The sequence below is a fragment of the Sinocyclocheilus grahami genome, unplaced genomic scaffold, assembly GCF_001515645.1.
Source record: "Sinocyclocheilus grahami isolate Dianchi unplaced genomic scaffold, SAMN03320097.WGS_v1.1 scaffold898.1, whole genome shotgun sequence".
NCBI lineage: Eukaryota > Metazoa > Chordata > Actinopteri > Cypriniformes > Cyprinidae > Sinocyclocheilus > Sinocyclocheilus grahami.
In genome coordinates, this window is record NW_015506077.1 from 309,471 (window position 1) to 331,689 (window position 22,219).

General features: G+C 36.7%; 1 protein-coding gene across 1 annotated transcript in view; it reads left to right on the forward strand.

Moving 5' to 3' along the window:
- LOC107563929 (synaptotagmin-11-like) overlaps window positions 1-22,219 on the forward strand; it is a 30,489-nt gene that overhangs the window by 1,122 nt on the left and 7,148 nt on the right. The window contains exon 2 of the mRNA XM_016248915.1: window positions 14,520-15,409. Coding sequence (XP_016104401.1) covers window positions 14,520-15,409 — 890 coding nt within the window. The remainder of the gene's footprint in view (window positions 1-14,519; window positions 15,410-22,219) is intronic.

The window sequence follows — 22,219 nt, forward strand, 5'->3', positions numbered from 1 at the left end:
CAGTCAAATTACAGTTATACATCACTGGCCTATTCCACAGTAAACAGTAGCCTACAACGAACACATGTTGTGATCAGATATGATTATTTATCTGCTATGAATCATATGTGACCCTGGACCACAAAACCAGTCATAAAGGTCAATTTTTTTAAATTGAGATTTAAGCATCATCTGAAAGCTGAATAAATGAGCTTTCCATTGATGCATGGTTTGTTTGAGATGCAACTATTTGAAAATCTGCAATCTGAGGGTGCAAAAAAAATCTAAATATTGAGAAAATCGCCTTTAAAGTGATCTAAATGAAGTACTTAGCAATGCATATTACTAGTCAAAAATTAAGTTTTGATATATTTACGGAAGGAAATGTACAAAATATCATCATGAAACATAATCTTTACATAACATCCTAATGATTTTTTGTCATAAGAGAAAAACTTATCATTTTAACACATACAATGTATTGTTGGCTATTGCTACACATATACTTGTGTTAATTATGACTGGTTTTGTTGTCCAGGGTCATATTTATTACTATATAAGTAGCCTGTTATATAGATCTAAATGAAGTCCTTAGCAATGCATATTACTAGTCAAAAATTAAGTTTTGATATATTTACGGAAGGAAATGTACAAAATATCATCATGAAACATAATCTTTACATAACATCCTAATGATTTTTTGTCATAAGAGAAAAACTTATCATTTTAACACATACAATGTATTGTTGGCTATTGCTACACATATACTTGTGTTAATTATGACTGGTTTTGTTGTCCAGGGTCATATTTATTACTATATAAGTAGCCTGTTATATACTAATATATTATGATAGGCTTTGTTATAAGACATTATAAAATGGAATATCTGTATAATACACCTTTATATGACCATGTTTTATTTCTCATCAATCTTTTATTATTGGGCCTTTTTTATACCACAGAACATAGATGATTTTAACAGGATTAAACGGTTATGATATGATATGTCAAAAACACCCCTCAAGTTTGAATAGCAAAATATTGAATGGAAAACTGTATAGCAAAATGTCTATCTACCATTACTGTTGCCTGAGTTGCCTGCTGACTATAATACAATATAGGCTAATATAAGAATTATATGAAAATATACTGTAGCCTAATGGACTGCCCAGAAAACATGGCTGAGAATATTCAGTAAAAAATAAAACATGATTTTATTTATCATAACTATCATCAGCTGCCAGATTGATTAGCCGTTTTGTGCGAGTCTTTATGGGGGTTATGTCATGCGCCGGAGGAGCTGGAGAGTTGTGACGTGTTTCCTGGTGGATGCGTGTGATGTAGTTTGGGTCAGGTATTTTAGGAACGCGTCTGAGGCCTCTTGGATCACAGCTCAGCGTGTGGGAGTTGCCTGGAAACAGAATCAGCAGCAAGATGTGCGCTCGAGAGGAAAATAACCAGAAACAGTCCAGCCAGATAAACAGAGATTTAGGATATCTGATGCCATGAAGGAAATAAAACCCTTTACTCCTTCAGTTTTACAGCTTTTCAGTGATTTGTCTGCCCACTCTTAAACCAAAAATACTGTTTTATGTGACGAAACAATAGCAAATCAGGACATGTTGGATGTATGTGCATGCACAGTTATGTGAAGTGGGGTTTTGGACAATAAGATTTGACTGTGGGCGGAGCTATCCAATACAACACCACAGAAAAAATAAAAATAATATATATATATATATATATATATATCTTGAAGTGCACTTAATTGTATTGAATGAGCACTTGTAGTGTACTTCAGATCTTATATATATATATATATATATATATATATAAACTGTATTTGCAGATAGTATAATATTAATAAAATAAAGGCCACTTAAGCGAACTTTCATGACTGTTTCTTAACACACTTAAGTACACTTTTAAAAAGCGCACTTTGTAGTAATGTCAGATTATCAAAATAAGAGTTTTACTTTAAGGTACATTCTAAAGCATTATGTTTTAATAATCCTTTGTTGTGCTTTAAAGAAGTACACATTTTAATGTTGACTAATATACTAAAGCACATGATTTTAACTGGCGTGTGTTATTCAAATTTATATATAAAGTTAATATATTTTAAATGTGCTAAATTGCAACTTTATCATTAAAAATGTGTAATTAAAATACATGTAAATATATGTATACATACAAGTTTCAACGTTCATTTGACTTTTTTATTATTATTTTACCGTAAATGCTTATCAGTACATTCAGTAGTACACTTCAAAGTAATTATGAATTTACATATAAATATGTAATTAAGACATACTTAAGTGGGTCAAAAAGCAGATAATTGCATTTAATATAAATGTAAACTATAATACTTTTTCATTTAATCAAAGTGTTGAAAACATTATACTCAGTTCACACTTAAGTATATTATTTCCATAAGTACTCTTTTTAAAAGTATGCTATAGTGTACTTTTTTTCACAAGGCTAGGACTGATATTCCGATTAGCAGGAAGAGCATTTATCAGTAATAACTTTATTGCATCATGCCTGGTTATGACACTTCATATGTGTTTACTAGAATGCTGATGTATGACATAAAACAAGTTTGTATGCCGCTGTATCTTAACCAGGCAGAAACGGAGTGACAAGCGATGACAGATACTGACGCCACAAACTACCAGATATGTGGTCAGTAGCTTGTTTACACTGTATTGCCACAACCACACTGAAATATCACTGGTCCAAAATCCCACTTCCACATAACTGTACACTACACAGCTGTTACATTCTGAGTTTGTAGCATTTTTAGCTTTCAGTGTGAACAGACAACTCACACCTGGTTAAGGGTGGAAATGATTGAAAGTGCCCAACCAAGAACCTGGTTTCTGAATTGTGTCAGATTGAGTCTGTATCAATATTAATCAAATGTCATGTCCTCTCAGATAATAACAGTGCCTTCACTGATTGAGCAGAGAATCGATTGACCTTGCAGGACATCATTTTCATGAGCAAATAGGATCAAGAAAATGCTTTCAGGACGGAAGGTGACCAGGTCAAGTCTCAAACGTCAATAGCAGCTCTCTTTTGCTTGTTTAATGGGCATTCACTGTCTGATTGGGATTATTGATGATGGCAGCAAACGCAGATAGAGTGACGTCATATTTCTTGAATGAGTCTGATTAAAAACTGCCTTACTTTATTGATAACATTCAGAAATGATTAGCTTAGAATTTCATTATACACTATAACCTGCACAGTAAAAAAACCCCTAAAAAAACATTGGTTGAACCTGTAAATAAAACAATAATTATCAGAGTATTTTTACAAGAAAATAGTTCATGTTTAAGTCAATGTGTTAAGCCGAAGAAATTTGGTTTACAAACAATTTTCACTCAGAAATTGCTAGTAATTTCACAAACAATAACATTTACAGTCAAAAAACTGAAATATTATTTTCTTGTAAATCCAATAATGTTATATATATATATATATATATAGTAAATAAAACAAAAAACATTGTTACACAAATAAAACATAGCAATAGCAATTAATTCCTTATAAGTATTAGTATTTATATGTTTTTAGGTTGATTCTGTGATGTTAAATAGCATTTCTGCCTTAAATGTAATTATTAAATATATTATAAAATATTTAAGATTTATTCAACTATTAAGTTATATAAATAATAATGTACATATGAAGCACATTTGTAGGTTAATATTTTTAGATGGGAGTTTCAGCAGTTCACTGAGTGCAGCTGAATGTCTTATGTGACAGATTTAGTCTGTGCGTGTGATGGAAAGCTTAGGTGTTGTCCATATTATTTTTTTATTTAAGATTATATTATTTTATTTTATTTTTTGGACTGTTTGATGGCTATTAAAACGGATCCTTTCCCAACTCTTTTTACTGCAGAGTAATAAATAATTAATAATTCAATTCAAGAGTTGTTTTTGAAGACAGAGAGGCTTTGAAGTGAAGTTCTAGCCTTGACTATATTTGATCTCAGCTTATCGCAGATATCTGCAAAGTGTATATGTCTTGTCCGCTCTCTCTCAAGTGTGTGTGTAGCTGCAGTGATTGAACAATGGCTTGATTTATGCGTGTGACTGGTGGCAGAGTGACACGTCTTCTCTGTCCCCGCTGAAATCCAGCACACAGTGTCTCTCCACAACACGACTGCAGCTGATCCTCATTCTCACCCTGCTGGTGCTGTCATATCACCACTGACAGCAGATATGGAGAGGGAACCGTCCTGACATGGCAGCTAACTAAACCTCTTTGTGATCCTGCTGAACAGAGAGCAAAACTGCGGGTGGCGTATGAACGAAAACAAAAGAACGAGCGAAAGCCGAGAGTCTAGCAGTGCTGAGCATCATTATTCACACCTGTCCGCTCCGCCACCAGCACATGCTCTTTTCTTAACCTCATCATTTCCCCATCCTGCTTTCTCTTCATTTCTACTCATCAGGAACTCCACCCTGCCGTCCAGCTCAGCCGTGACTACAGACAATGCCATCATTTCTCATTTGTGGGCCATTTTGTTCAGCTTATTAATCATGTGTGCCCACACGCGTACACACTCATTGGGCTCACGCTTGTGCGTCTGGAGCACATTATGGAGGGTGTCATAATCAGAGGCGTGTGTTTGACGTAGATAATGTATTGGTTTTTTGAGGAATGAGCTTTGCTGACGTACATTAAAATCTGTTGAGAGACCGCCGCACACTCTGGAGCATTAAAAGGCATCGCATTTAAAATTAAAATGTAATGAAAAAAAAAACAGAAGGGATGTTTGCGTATGTAGAAGTTGCTGTCACTGTGCTATACCGGTTGCTAAGGTGTACTGAGTTATTTGAGTGTGTTACTAAGTGGTTACTAAGATGTTCTAGGTTTTAGACCAATCAGAGACCAGATATTCAGACTTTTCTGACGTACACTTAAGTGTACTTTTAAAAAGAGTACTTATTACGGAAATAATATGCCCCAGATATTCAGACTTTTCTGACGTTTGTGAAAAAAGGACACTTAAGTGTACTTTTAAAAAGAGTACTTATTACGGAAATAATATGCTAATGTAATATTTTCAGACACTTAAAGTTAATTGCAATTAAATAAAAATGTGTTATAGTTTAATCTACATTAAATGTAATTAGTTGAACTTAAGAGTGATTTTTAACCTACTTAAGTAGGACATAAGTTCATCTTTATATGTACTGTAATTTTAAAATTACTTTTATCGTCTTTGAAATATGGTTAAAGTTTACTGCTGAATGCAGTGGTTAGCATTCACGATAAACTAAAATGTACTTTTATGTAATTTCTATTGAAACTTTTATGTAATGTATTTTAAAGAGGAAGTTACAACTTAGTACAACTTAGTTAACTTGAAATGTAATAATGAGTAACACACTACTGTTAAAATTGAAATCAAATACTTTACGTGTGCTTTAGTATGTTAGTCAACACATTAAAATAAGTGTTCTTCTTTAAACATGACAAAAGATTATTAAAATATAATGATTTAAACATGTATTTTAAAGAGGAAGTTACAACTTAGTACATTTAAAATATGTTAACTTGAAATGTAATAATGAGTAACACACTACTGTTAAAATTGAAATCAAATACTTTACGTGTGCTTTAGTATGTTAGTCAACACATTAAAATAAGTGTTCTTCTTTAAACATGACAAAAGATTATTAAAATATAATGATTTAAAATGTACTTTAAAGTAAAACTTTTAATTTGATATTGTTACAAAGGGCACTTTTTAAAAGTCTACTTAAGTGTGTTAGGAAACAGTCATGAAAGTGTCTCTATTCAAGTGCACTTAATTGTTTTTTTATTTCATTAATATTATATAATCTTGAAGTACAGTTTTTAAAATATACTTTTAAGATTGGAAGTACACTAAAAGTGCACATTCAATACAGTTAAGTGCACTTATTTTTCACAGTAGGTTATGGCTCCTTTAATGTAAACCTGGGATTTTTGCACACATTTTTTTTTTCATCCACAAAAGTTTAATGATATTACTATTACTGAAAAGTAATAGTTTGTAACAGAAACGTGTAATACTAATAGTTAGGTGTTTGTTCAATCCATAACTATAAACACGAGCAATAGTAATACCTTTAGCAACCACCGCTTATAGTTATTCAGAGGTCATTAAGATACGTGTTTCCTTGTAACTACAATGTCAGATTTCAGCTAGAATACTGACACTAATTTTTCATTTATACCGCAATTACCAGTGCGAGAGTTGAGTGTATCAGCTAGCAAAATGATTTTTTTCCACTCTTCGTCTCTCAGAGGGGTTGTTTCTAAGCAACAGAAGCAGCTGGCTTTTAAACATGCAGCCAAAAGTGACATCATGTGATTTGGAGTCCCTCTGGGGGGCATATTGCATCCAGGCGAGTCGGGGAGGGTCCGGCCTTTGTGTGGACTGAAGCAGGGCGGGGGGGGGGCGAAGAGGCAAAAACTGAAATCCGGAATAATTTAGGTAAAATGACAGGAAATATAAAGCCAACGGGCTTGAAATCAGGGTCAAACATTTCAGAATAGTATTAAACGTCTGTGCTGACAGACGTCAAGAGTGATGCATTTATTCTACAGTCACATGACTGAAAAATGACAGATTTCTTTTGAGTTCTGTATCAGAGATGCTGGTTTCAATCAGGAGTTTCAAACATCTTATGTCTCTCTGTTCTTTTTAATCTAGCGTTCCCTATCGCTCTTTCTTCTCCGTCTGTCACACAGTATCTTTATATATTTTTTTCCCCCACCGTAGTTCATTCCTTCTTTCTCATCTCTTTGTCTCTTCTTATTATCAAACGACTATATTCTGATCATTCCACAAAATGTTTGGGTGTTTCACACTACTCTCAGACAGTGCAGAACGGGGTTGTGACACCTGAAATTATAGCTTTAAAATGGGTCATATGATGCGATTTCACGTGTCCCTTTCTCTTTGGAGTGTTACAAACTGATTGTGCATAGATGAGATCCCTGAAGTTGCAAAGACTAAAGTCTCAAAACCAAAGAGAGATTCTTTATCAAAGTTAAAACTCTGCCACACCCCCTAAAACAGCTCGTTCCAACACGCCCCCACATATCTACGTCACAATGTGGAAATATTTGCATAATGCCACCCAAATGTTCACGCAAAGATTAACTTAATGATTGCTATCGCGATGTGAAGAGATTTTCAACCAGCATAGTAAAAAATTTTTCTGAAGACAATCACCTATTACACCTTTAACCGTGGCTTGTGTACTGCAAACACATACCAGCTTCATCACTGTGTCTGTCACGCGACTCTGTTCCCCTTTCGGGCTCTGTCGTTTCATTTATTTTGAAAGATGAAGCTGGTGATTATGGTAAGGGGTGTTACATTTCCGACGAGTGCTTGCGGTGTTTGGCCAATCACAATGCACTGGGTCAGCTGGCCAATCAGAGCAGACTGCGCTTGTCGGAAGGAGGGACTTTGAAGAAAACGAAGCGTTTGAGAGAGGCGGGGCATATAGGACCTACAATAATGTACAGTATTTGAAAAATAATGTGTTTTTTGAACATTAAAGCATGTCAACATATTCTGTTACACCAAATACACAAAATATTGATCTTTAAAAAAACATCATATGACCCCTTTAATGTTTAATGCAAGCATCAATATTAGGCTACTATTACTCATTCTTTAGGGATTTTATCTGTACTGAAGAATTTAGCCTCAAATCATGAGACTTATTGAGGAGAGGTGTGATATTGTTTTCCTATGCACTTTTTGATCAAATGCATGAAAAATCCCATAGACTTAAACTAAAGCAGAGACCCAAGTCATACACTTGTGAAAAATAAGTGCACTTAATTGTATTAAATGTGCACTTTTAGTGTACTTAAAATCTTTAAAGTATATTTATAATAAATTGTACTTGCAGATAAAAATAAAAGAACAATGATATTACGCAGCGCCTGAAAATAGGCTTATTGGAAGTTACCTAGCTGGGACTATTTTCAGGCGCTGTGTAATATCATTGCGCCTATTACGCCGGAATGAGAGTATAGTTCCTAGCCATATCGGCCTAGAAAATTGCAACTTTTCATTTTCCGTCGGTCTTAGTACACGATGTAACTACAGAAGAGTCAAGTTTTAAATAGGACAAATATAGAAACTTTATGGTCATTTTTGAGCGAGATGCTAACGGTCTAATCAGATTCAATGATCTATGCTAAGCTACAGCTAAAAGTGCTACCGCCAGACCCGGAGATCGCCTGAATGGATTCGAAAACGGTAAAACTCAACTGTTTAACTCTAGGGGAGCTGGAAAATTAGCCTATTTTCAAAAATAGTGGCGTGAATATATTTTAATGTACTAAATTGCAACTTCATCATTACAAATGTGTAATTACAAATACATTTAAATTCATGACATACAAGTTTCCATAGAAATAAAATTAAGTATATTTTAGTTTACCATAAATGCTTGTCAGTACATTCAGCAGTAACTTTAGCCATATTTCAAAGACAATAAGTAATGATGAAATTACATATAAAGATCAAAAATGTATTTAAAATGCATATAGGAATTTAAACTGTACTATATTTTTTATTTTAAATAGCAAATAACATTCAATTAAGTCTCTGAAAACATTACATTCAATTCACACTTAAGTATATTCTTTTAAAGTATATTATTTCTGTAATACGTACTCGTTTTAAAAATATGCTAAAGTGTACATCTTTTTTTTAATGGTATTTACAGCCATTTTTTTTGTTATCATGTTCTACTTCTGAAAGTAGCCTGGTAATTAGAACTTGGTAATTTTGTAGTTTATTTTATCATTATTCTAAATTACAAAGAACACATTTAACTATGTTATTTGTGACATACTCTTTCATTAAACTACATTTTCAGCAGGAAGTGCTTTTGGTGGCTTTTCTCCTTAGACGTTATTGTTCTGTGTTGTTGCTCGGGCATGTGATTGGTTTCTGTGTTCCCATTGGCTGTTGTTTCCTTAAGGAGGCTGTTGTGCGGGGCAGGAGAGCACATCCTGTTCTCATCAGCTCACTGAAGCTGGGCCCGACTCACAATTCCAGTCAGCTCTGACTGCCGTGAGCAAAGAAAGGGACCTGTCGTTGCCACGGCGACCCGAGCACTTCACCGTCCCGGGCCCTGGAGTTCGGAGTTTGACAAGAGGAAAGAGGAGATGAAAGAAGTCGAGGGGAGGAGAGAGGGGCGAAGAAAGAAGGGTGTGAAATTAATATAACAAAAAGAGAATAGGGAAGAGTGTCAAGTCAGTAAATGGAGAAATGAAAGAGGGTGAAACAGAAAGGGAATGACAAAGAAAATGGAGCCAGTGGACGCCAGTCTATCAAAGAAAGCACTTTTAAAGCTGACTGTGCTCCACACAGAACCAACCAGTGTGTTTCTTAAAGGGCACCTATTATGCCCCTTTTTACGAGATGTAATATAAGTCTCAGATGTCCCCAGAATGTGTCTGTGAAGTTTCGGCTCAAAATACTCCACAGATCATTTATTATATAATTGTGAAAATGCCTATTTTGAGTGGAAGCAGAAACACGCTGTTTTCGTGCCTGTCTCTTTAAATGCAAACGAGCTGCTGCCATTTTCCAGAATAGGGCTGTGCCTTTACAGCTCATTCTTCAGATACTCTGCTAAAGAACATCTGTTTGGTTTTGATTATCATGTTTTAAACCATATTAGTTTAAACTTCTGATATACGGTTTTCTGAGTGCACACATCTGAAGCACACGCACAGAAAGCGGCTGTCACACGGCACATCAAATACACACAAATTTATGTTCAAACACATGAGTTACAAAAACACAGTTATGTCTGTGAAGGAAAACAGCTGGGAAAGAAATCACGTTTATATTAGATATGTGTATTAAGTGACAGCAGCATAATATACAGTACCTATACTGCTGTCTGCACTGTTAATATGACCCAAATAATAAAATCACTCACTGCTTTAGACTGAATAACTTCTATAGCTGTAATAAGAAGATATTTCTTACTTGAATGCTGCTTTTAAATGCTCTAGCGTGAAGATAAACATGGAGGATTGTGCGTGGTTCACTCAGGGCGGGGTCTCTGCTAATTCAGCGGTGTCCATCAACAGTCGTGGGCGGGGCTTGTAAAATGTGATGTCACATTTGACAGATTCTGTGAACGGCTTGTACAAAATGATTAATAATGTATGTGCATCGGGTGAGATTTTGCTTGATGTTTTTATTCAGATTATAAAGACGCTGTAAATGGAATTGTTCTATATTCTATTGTACTATACTATTATATTTTGTACATGCAACTTAGATAATTGTGTAAACACATTTACCAAATTTGCCCCCAACTCAGAAACTCTGAGCTTTAAGGGGTCATAGGATGCTACATGCACTTTTACAAGTTGTTTGAACTGAAATGTGTGTTGGGCAGTGTGTGTACACAACCACCCTATAATGATAAAAATCCACCCAGTGTTTTTTTTTTAATCGTGTTAAATGTTTTCCCCTTTCTCAAATCGAGTCGATCTCAGATGCCTGTCTGTGTGACATCACACAGACAGGCCCCTCCCACGATAGTTTGATTGACAGTAGCGTTTCAGCACAGACTGGACTGGCATCTTACCTTAGACCCACCCTGAGTGAGCTGTCATCAGTCCGCCATTGTTTCACCGCCGGAGCAGATGTAGACAAGAATGACTCCTAAGCGATTGAGGTGTTTTGTTGTTGGATGTAATAATGAACATAGCAGTCATCATTTACTCCCGACATCTGAGCCGCTGAACTCGCAGTGGATTACATTTGTTTCTGAAGGGAATGCGCCCCGATCTACATAAATGCGTCTATGTTCGCGCGAATCATTCATGATCCAGCCTCATCTACAGAAGAAGTGAGTATAATGTTTTGTAATGAATCTTTGCAAATCGCCTTTCCTAATAATGTGCTAATTAGCACGTTTCATGATGAATGAGGCTAAAGTAAACAGTCTGTCTGAGAGCAGCTCGGAAGAGAGGGGCCTACTTCTGGATCCTCTCATGGACTGCAATGAAGAATCCATGATCATAAATATAACTGATGTGCTCAGCATCAGCCCCATTAGCTAGCAAATGGCTGTGGAACAAGCAAGATGCAAACAGTCATGAATTAAACAGGAAAGAATCCAAGCTGCAGCCAAGAGCAAGAATTATCCCACAATACCCAGAAAATAGTTTTTCATTACATGGGCAATTTCAATACCTAGAAAGCTCATTTTTAAATTTGAGTGCGCTTTTTCTCCCTCACAAACAAGTTCTGTAATTATACACCATAAATCTCCCTTTTCATATTCATGTTTTTGCCTGAACTGACCTGAAGTTGAAAACCTGCTGTTTTTCTCTGTTCTGCATCTAACTGGGTCAGTCTCTGACCTCAGTTTGAGGCCATCGGTGGCCATGTTTGGTATTCTGTTAAATTCACTTTGAGACCAGATGTTTTCTCTAGAAAAACCTCATCCAAGTCTTTATCACCCACAGCTCTCTGTGAATGTGGGTCACAGTCCAAACGAAACTATAATGAGTTAGGAGTTATGAAGGAAATGACTTGTGCATAGTATTTAGTTAGAGTTCTGCGGCAGTAATGATGCTGTTTGAATACACATTTTGAAGCTGAAGTGTGCAATTTTTTAATGTAAAAATACTTTGTGTCTAATATGCAAAGATTGCAGGAGATTCTGCATAATATTACTTTCTGTGGTTTGGTTATGCTATTCATTTATGTTAAAATGGTTGGTGTTCTCTGCATGTTTATTTTATATATAAAAATTCATGACGTACATATAGACAAAAAGGCAAGACAACATGAAAATCATTTCTATAATTGCTTGTCCAAAATACATATTAGAAGTACAAACAACACATTACAGTACGCTAACACAAAAATTAAAACGATGGCTTTAAACTTTTCCCAAGTTCGAGTATATTTATTTAGCAACTTAATGGCTTGCAGTATGAATGATAACTCCATTTCTGCAATATTCTGGCATCTTAAAGCTTCAGCCTGAGGGGAAAAACTGCCGTTCTGAAACGAGTGGGTGCCTGCAAACTGCAAACTGCTTCTGTGCTTTGCTGTGAGATCTAGTTTTATGTATTTGTTCAAGGTCACACAAGGCGGTTTGCTGTGGTGTGATGTTGTATATGGATGTTTTATTACCTTGAATGCAGGCATGTTCACATCTCTTTGACATCTGAGTCTAAATCAAATCTGAAGTCTTGTTTCAGAAGTCAAGTCTCAAATTCCATGTGGTAATAGTTTTACACGCCTTTTCACATGGCAATGTCATGCATTTTTAGGATTTTCCTTGTTTATTACATTATATTGATCTAAAATAACATTTATAATGTTTTACAAATCTTTAATACAGTCACATTTTTAAATTAGTGTTTATTTATTGCCTAGGTGGCAAGTGAGGGATCAGTTACCTTAAATGTCCACTACCTTATGTCCACTCAGTAGGAAAGTTTTGTTCCTATAGTAAATGTATGTAACTACCACTCTAAACGTGCCCCCATGATGTGTAGTTACCTGTGGTTTGCTGTGGTGTGATGTTGTATATGGATGTTTTATTACCTTGAATGCAGGCATGTTCACATCTCTTTGACATCTGAGTCTAAATCAAATCTGAAGTCTTGTTTCAGAAGTCAAGTCTCAAATTCCATGTGGTAATAGTTTTACACGCTTTTTCACATGGCAATGTCATGCATTTTTAGGATTTTCCTTGTTTATTACATTATATTGATCTAAAAGAACATTTATAATGTTTTACAAATCTTTAATACAGTCACATTTTTAAATGAGTGTTTATTTATTGCCTAGGTGGCAAGTGAGGGATCAGTTACCTTAAATGTCCACTACCTTATGTCCACTCAGTAGGAAAGTTTTGTTCCTATAGTAAATGGATGTAACTACCACTCTAAACGTGCCCCCATGATGTGTAGTTACCTGTATTTATACCTTTAGCATCAGATGATGCTTTATGTGGAAAAATGTTTGTTGTGTGCTATTTTTGTCCTATCCTCCATGCTAAGGAATATGGCATCAAATGACAGAGAGTGTCCAGAGAACAGGTTATTGTCAGATTATTCCAAAAATTAACTTTTGGAGCCAAACATATCATGTGTCTCGAGTCAGTTATTTGTGAATCTACGTCTCATGCCAATTTTAGTGTGATTAAAGTGTTGCTTTGTGAATCTGAGACTCCTTGAATTTATAATCACAATGTCCTTGTGAAAAATAAGGATACTTAATTGTATTGAATGCGCACTTGTAGTGTACTTCAAAGTGTTTTTTTTTATAAAACTGTACTTGCAGATAATATTAATGAAATAAAAGGCCACTTAAGTGTGAGACACTTTCATGACTGTTTCTTAAAGTAAAAATGCACGTTGTGATAAATTAAAATGTTTACTTATAGTACATTTTAAATCATTGTTTTAATAATCTTTTGTCATGCTTTAAAGAAGTGCACTTGTTTTGATATGCTGACTAATATACTGACTAATAATCACATGTAAAGTGATGATAGATTAAGATTATAATTTTAAGTGTTTTTTGAAATTACATTTAAAGTTAATATATTTTAAAAGTACTCAATTGCCATTTCATCATTACAAATGTGTAATGACAAGTATATTTAAAGGGTTAGTTCACCCAAAAATGCTGTCATTAATTACTCACCCTCATGTCGTTCTAAACCCATAAGACCTTCGTTCATCTTCAGAACACAAATTAAGATATTTTTGATGCATTCCGAGAGCTCTCTGACCCTCCCATAGACAGTACGGATCCTAACACGATCAAGGCACAGAAACGTAGCAAGGAGATCGTTAAAATAATCCATGTGACATTAGTGGTTGAACCGTAATTTTACAAAGCTACGAGAATACTTTTTGTACGCGGATACGTTTTCTACGTTGTTTTACTCTTTGATTTGAACGAAAACAACGAATCCGTGTGACGCAGCTGACACGGAATAGCATACGCTGTTTACGTTCAGTGGATACTCTCCAAAAGGGCACCAGGGTGATGCGGAGGAGACGAATTGTTGAATAAAGTCGTTATTTTAGTTTTCTTTGTGTACAAAAAGTATTCTCGTAGCTTCGTAAAATTACGGTTAAACCCCTGATGTCACATTGAGTATTTTACCAATCTCCTTGCTCCGTCTCTGGACCTTGATCGTGGTAATTACATTGCTGTCTATGGGAGGGTCAGAGAGCTCTTGGAATGCATCAAAAATATCTTAATTAGTGTTCCGAAGATGAACGAAGGTCTTACGGGTTTGGAACGACACGACGGTGAGTAAATAATGACAGAAAATTTTAATTTTTGGGTGAACTATCCCTTTAAATACATGATATACAAGTTTCGGTATAAATAACATTCATGTATATTTTAGATTACAATAAATGCTTGTCAGTATAAATGCTGATTGCTAAAGTGACTTTGCTAAAGTGATCTAATGCTCTGTCTCTGTCTCTTTCAGATGTGTCCCCAGTACTTGCAGGTTTTCTGGGTGCGGGGGTCTTGGTCGTCTCCGTGACAGTGGCCGTTTTCCTCTGGACGTGCTGTCAGCGGCGATATCGTCAAATGACAGGTGCGTACAAGCTGACCAGCGGCCCCTACGACCCACCCATTGACCCCCCCTACAAGTTCATCCACATGCTCAAAGGCATCAGCATCTACCCCGAGACCCTCAGCAACAGCAAGAAGATCGTACGGGTGGGCCGGCGCTCAGGATCGGGCTCCCTGTTGAGAGAATGGGGTCGTGGGTCCCGAAACGGCGACGTGCTTCTTGTGGATGCGGATCCTGAAGGTGGTACCCCACACCTTCAGATGAACCACTTGGTACCTCCTGTGGGACCTCCCAGACTGGAGAGGTCGCTGCCCATCCGGGCCGACTACTGCTGTATGGAGAGCAGCTCAGGAAGCAGCAGCGAAGCACCCAGTAAGACGGCGTCGCCCCACAGTCTTGACTCCCCCTCTCTGGGAATGCTCAGTTTGGCCGTTGACTACAACTTCCCCAAGAAGGCCCTTGTAGTGACCATCGTAGGAGCGCAGGGGCTCCCCGCGGTGGACGAACAGGCGGGCAGCTCCGACCCCTACGTGAAGATGACCATCCTGCCTGAGAAGAAGCACCGGGTGAAGACGCGTGTCCTGAGGAAGACTCTGGAGCCCGTGTTCGACGAGACGTTCACCTTCTATGGCATCCCCTACAGCTTGCTGCCCGAGCTCTCGCTGCACTTCCTGGTGCTCAGCTTCGATCGCTTTGCACGGGATGATGTCATCGGGGAGGCGGTGGTGTCGTTGGTGGGTGTGGATCCCAGCACGGGACGGGCGCACATCACCCAGCAAATCAGCAAGAGGAACACGCAGGTGAGTGTTTCTTGACCTTACACAGGATTGGGGGATATTATGGGTGACTTTAATCTTTAGTGATGCACCGAAATAAAAATTCTGGGATGAAATTGGAAATTCAGTATTTACCACTGACCTATATGTGACCCTGGACCACAAAACCGGTTAGGATTGGTCAATATTTGGCTGAGATTTAGCTATTTAAAATCTGCAATCTGAGGATGCAAAAAAAAAAAAAAGTATCGAAAAGAGAAATCGCCTTTAAAGTTGTCCAAATTAAGTCCTCAGCAATGCATATTACTAATCAAAAATTACGTTTTGATATATTTACGGTAGGAAATTTACAAAATATCTTCATGGAACATGATCTTTAATTAATATCCTAATGATTTTTGGCATAAAAGAAAAATCTTTAATTTTGACCCATACAATGTATTGTTGGCTATTGCTACAAATATACCCCAGCGACTTAAGACTGGTTTTGTGGTCCAGGGTCACATATTGTTTAGTAGAAGTAGATCAGTGATTTTTAGCTGAAATCATGGTCCTTGTTATTCATAAAATGCAGGTTAGTGGCTACCGGTAAAAAAAAATCATATATAAGCAATACAAAAATAATACTTCTGACTTCTGACTCGTGGCTTCTGACAACATATTGAGGTTTTATAAAACAAAACAATCAGTATGTGCAAGAAACTAAACATTATTTACAATATTATTACTTGTAATCCATAGCCTCAGGTAAACAGTCTGGAGTGATGTCCGGTTTGCCAATGAATCGTTCAATGAACCGGTTCTTTTTGGTGAAATAGTTGAACCAGTTCACCAAATCTGCAGCACAGACCTACAAGTTACTCAATCAAAACTCACTTTCGGACGCTTGACAATCAATTCAACTCAAAATTAGCCAAAATACTGCCGTATATGATCCTATGATGCTGTTTTTTACTGACTCATTCAGCGCTCCAACGCACTGTCATTGAACTGAGAAAATGATACAATGCAAGCTGATATGAGCTTCATATGAGTTGGTGAAGACCTTTTATATGCTTTAGACATGTAAAACATCCACGTTTCACATCATTATTGAGTGCTTTAATTGCGTAATATGTTAGGCCATTGCATGATTAAATAGACAAACTGTCTATTTGGAAAAGAATTGGATTTCCCTGTTTGTCTGAGGCTCTGGATTACAGGTAATAATGTTGTAATTGATGTTCAGTTTCGTTTAGCTTCATAAGACCTCAATATTTCGTCAAGAGCCATGGGTATTCATTTTTTGTTGCTTGTGTTGCTCTTTTTGACTCTCAAAATGAAGGTAGCCATTGACTTGCATTTTATGAATCACCAAGGACCAATGAGTTCAGCTAAGAATCTTCTTTACTGTTCTACTGAGGAAAAAAGATATCTACATCTTGGATGGCCTGAGGGTGAGTAAATGAATAGCAATTTTTCTTTTTTGGGTTAACTAGTCCTTTAAAGAACATTATTTATTGTTTCAATTTCATAACAAAATTGACAGAATCTATAAGCTGAGACTTTGTCACATATCAAAAGTAACAAAGAACAAAGCTTATTACAATTTATTAGATGGGAGGAATGCTAGTAAATAATGTTTTATCAAGTTTTGTTCATGCATCAACTGAAACAGCCCTAAAAGATTGATCTTGAAATGTACGAATTCGGTAACACTTTAGATTAGGAACAGTATTATTAACTAGTTGCTTATTAGCATGCATATAGCGTATTGGCTGATTATTAGCACTTATAAAACCTGCATGACCATATTTTAGTGAAGTTTATTGAGTTTATTGAGGGAAAACTCTTGGTTAATAGTGAATGTGTTCCCTAATCTAAAGTGTTACCAAGAATACACATCAATATTGAAAAAAAACGTGCAATCAGTTTTGTTAATCCTGTACTAGCATCCACACAGCTGACATGTTTACTTGTCGTAAATTATCCACATTGTGTGCATGAAATAAACTTTGACACAGTCAAAATGCACCATCAGAGAAACACTAATTAAACGTCATTGTTTCGGTCAATGATTTCATCCCTCCAAAAACATTTAATCGGAAACTGACAATTGTTGTTTCAGTCAAATAATAACTACAGTCTTTACATAATTAGTAAATGTGAAAACGTCAGTATTGGGTGCGGCTGGGCCTGTGAACGGTGTCATATTCCTGGGCTGTTATGCGACACAGCGATCGTTAAACTTAATCATTCCCATGAGATGCCGCTTGAACCTTTATGGATCTCCCAAGATGTTTTACAGTTAGCGGCGGCTGTTATGGGCGAAAGGCTTCCTACGGCTTCCCTAGGCACAAACCTGATCTAGGAAATGTGGTAAAAGAAAAGATTTTGAGCTCTTTGCCCCAGGTTGAGCGTTCCTATACAAGCAGTTTCAGAGTGGCAGCGCTGGCATCAATTTCAGCTCAGTGAAGCTATTATCCCACAGCTTTTCCAAGACCAAGTCAAAGAGGCGCTTATTTTATTGTGTTGACATTTCGAACCTTTTTTGGCATTTAAGATGATACATGAGCTTTCGACTTTGTAGCCGCATGTGTAACTGTAAGACTACAAATAGTTTTTTTTAGTCAAGCAACAATAGTATACTTTATAAGAATACTTTACATAACTGAATGTAATGTTTTCAGACACCAAATCGCATCTCAGTTGTATATCACAGTGCATTTTGAATTGACAAACATCAATCATTTTTTCTTCTGAAATCATCCTGTGTTTCGAACTATAGATGTTATATTATGTAGATGTATGCCATATTGTTCCACATATATTTGTATGTTTGGGCTGGGCTTTATGGGTGGTGAGAGCGTCTATTGATCCACGAGCCATTAAAGTGGCATTATAGCAGACAGAGTGTGTAGCCATAAAGGCCAGGACTGCAGGGTGGGCACATCCATCAGTACAACCATCTGGAAACTAGTGCTTATTCTCACATCATTAGCAATGAAACCCACAAACCAAACGATTAACATCGCTTCAGTTATTCCGTTTTTGAAAATGATTGATACTTTCTATGCTTCTGTAGTCTTTTACGTCTGTTTACACCTGATATTGATGAATGTTATTGATGGGAAATGCGACTCCTTTAACCACTTGGATTGTTTTTTAAAAGGGAGGGTCTGCTTTTGTAACTATACTATACTGTATACTGGTTTTGTAACACCACTACTGTTCAAAACATTTGGGGTTGGTAAGATTTTTTTATGTTTTTGAAAGAAGTCTCTTCTGCTCATCAAGGCAGCATTTATTTGATCAAAAGTACAGTCAAGCCAGTAATTTAGTGAAATATTATTACATTATTATTAGTGCTGTCACACGATTAATCGCGATTAATCGCATCCAAAAAAAGTTTTTGTTTACATAATATATGTTTTGTGTTCTGAGTATATTTATTATGTATATATAAATACACACACATGCATGTATATATTTCAGTAAAAATATGTTGTTTATATATTAAATACATTTTTATATAATATAAATTACATTAATATAAATATATATACATGTACATATTTTCAAAATACTGTATGTGTGTGTATTTATATATACATAATAAATATACACTGCACACACATATGTAAACAAAAACTTTTATTTTGGATGCGATTAATCGTTTGACATCACTAATTATTACTATTACATTATTACTTAAATATATTATTACAATATTTCTATTTTAATATTTTCAAATGTAATGTATTCCCTTTAATTATTTTAATATGCTGATTTGGTGCTGAATGAAACATTTCTTCTTATTATCAATGTTGAAAATGATTGTCTTGCTTTTTGTGGAAATCAGGATACAATTTTTTTTTCAGGATTCTTTGATGAATAGAAAGTAAAAAAAAGGCATTTAATTAAAATAGAAATATTTGTAATATTGTAAATGTCTTTACTCTCACTTTTGATCAATTTAATGTATCCTTGCTAAATATGAATGTTAATAATAATGATAATAATACAGTACTGACCCCATCAATTTTAAACTGTATTGTACATTACTCAAAAACATCAATCGATCAATCGATCAATCGATCAATAACATCAACAATTCGGCAGACCATTGCTTAAAATATACTTTAGTTTCAAACCGAATGCTCATTAGCAGTTGTGTTAATTGAACTTAAGATGTACAACTGGAGCTTCGGACCAGATATATATTAAAGGATTTTCCTATTTTTATTTTTTGGGATGAAATTTTGAAGTGTGTATAAAGTAAATTTAAAACCTCTTTTTTAGTGTAATGGATGATTGACAGGTGACTAGGCAGTTCTTTGATACTGTCTGGGATTAGCGTTTACACTCCAATGTGCAATGTACTATAGTTTGTGATCACAAAATGTTTTGGACCTTTTTTGCACCTGTATTTACTGCGTTGGATTGTTTACTTGTGATCATATCACACAAGAAAAATAGCAGGTGTAAAAGAGGCCTCAGTAAACACCCATTGAATCAGACAGAGAAAGCTTTGCATCCATTTGCTCTCCAACACAAGCTGAACACTGTAAAAGTTGTTGCATAACAAGTAATCATAGCCTAATACGCTGCTGTATTTCCATCAAAACAGGAACAATAGCATTATAAGCGATGTTCATAATCTCATTCTCTCTGGCGGCAGGAAATCTTTAGTGCTCAAAGTCAAATAAGTATTTGAGCTTGTTTTCCCGCTTGTGTACGGCTTTGTAAATCGGCATACAAAATATGCAGAGTAAGCTTGTTCAAATCAGAGAACTTCCTGTCTGCTTTATACTCTTCTATAGAGAGAGTATCTTAAATTGAATCAGTGCCTATGACGCCACAAGACAGGAGCATTAGGGTGTTGGCTGGGAGTGGTGGACAATCGATTCAGCCAAGAGGGAGAGGAGAGCGAGAGAGAAGATTATAGGAGAGAAGGAAGGAGAAAAAGCTCAGGGAACAGATGGGGTGCAGTCCGCGTGGCGAGAGAGACTGGTAGAGAGAGAGATGGGTGATTATGAAGAGTGAGTGACATACTGCGGCAGCGCCATACTCGGTACGCTTTCTTATCAGAATCAGAAATACTTTATTAATCCCGGAGGGAAATTAGGTTCATTACCGCAGCTTCAAAACACCAAGATAAAAATACAAATAGAAATCTATATACAAGAAATAAATATAAAACTTCTAAGATTTCAATAACTATACAGTCCGCTGCCCCAGCATACAACAGCAAAAAAGATAGCACTTGGATACTCTTCTATAGAGAGAGTATCTTAAATTGAATCAGTGCCTATGACGCCACAAGACAGGAGCATTAGGGTGTTGGCTGGGAGTGGTGGACAATCGATTCAGCCAAGAGGGAGAGGGAGAGTGAGAGAGAGGATTATAGGAGAGAAGGAAGGAGAAAAAGCTCAGGGAACAGATGGGGTGCAGTCCGCGTGGCGAGAGAGACTGGTAGAGAGAGAGATGGGTGATTATGAAGAGTGAGTGACATACTGCGGCAGCGCCATACTCGGTACGCTTTCTTATCAGAATCAGAAATACTTTATTAATCCCGGAGGGAAATTAGGTTCATTACCGCAGCTTCAAAACACCAAGATAAAAATACAAATAGAAATCTATATACAAGAAATAAATATAAAACTTCTAAGATTTCAATAACTATACAGTCCGCTGCCCCAGCATACAACAGCAAAAAAGATAGCACTTGCTGCCACAGACTCATAGAACATCTTCAGCATCGTCCTACAGATGTTAAAGGACTTCAGCCTCCTCAAAAAATAGAGGCGGCTCTGGCACTTCTTGTAGACAGCTTCAGAGTTCTTAGTCCAGTCCAGTTTATTGTTCATGTGGACTCCCAGGTATTTATAATCCTCTACAATATCCACTGAGACCCCATGAATGGAAACAGGGGTCATGGGTGCCATAGTCCTCCGCAGGTCGACCACCAGCTCCTTTGTTTTTGTCACATTGAGCTGTAGATGGTTCCGCTCACACCATGTGACAAAGTTATCCACTGTAGTCCTGAACTCAGTCGTCTCACCACCGCTGATGCAACCAACTATAGCTGAGTCATCAGAAAAATTCTGAAGATGGCAGTACAATTGCTGAAATCTGCAGTATACAGGGTGAAGAGGAAAGGAGACAGCACAGTCCCCTGTGGAGCTCCAGTGTTGCAAACCACTCTGTCCGACACACAATGCTGCAACAGAACATACTGTGGTCTGCCAGTCAGGTAGTTCACAATCCAGGACACGAGGGAGGCATCCACCTGCATCGCTGTCAGCTTCTCACCCAGTAGAGCCGGACGAATGGTGTTAAAAGCACTGGAGAAGTCAAAAAACATGACTCTTACAGTGCTTGCTGCCATATCCAGGTAAGTATAAGCTCGATCCAGCATGTAGATGATAGCGTCCTCAACTCCTAGGTGGGGCTGGTAGGCAAACTGAAGAGGATCTATAAAAGGCCTAAGCATGGGCCTGAGCTCCTCCAGCACCAGTCTCTCCAGAATGTGGAGGGGGAGGTTCAGAGAGTTGAGTGGCTAATGATGTTGGACAAACAGAGGAGTCCTGGGGAGGAAGGGCAGAAACATCATCAAATCTATTAAAAAACAGATTAAGTTTGATGGCCCTTTCTACTCCACCAGCAACACCTCCAATGTTGGACCTTTTGGCGCTTTTCCACTGCATGGTACGGCACGGTACGGCTCGGTACGGTTCACTCTTGGGGGGTTTTCCACTGGGTACAGTACCTGGTACCTGGTACTTTTTTTAGTACCACCTCGGTTGGGGTTCCAAGTGAACCGTACCGTTACCAAAACGTGATGTGTAAACT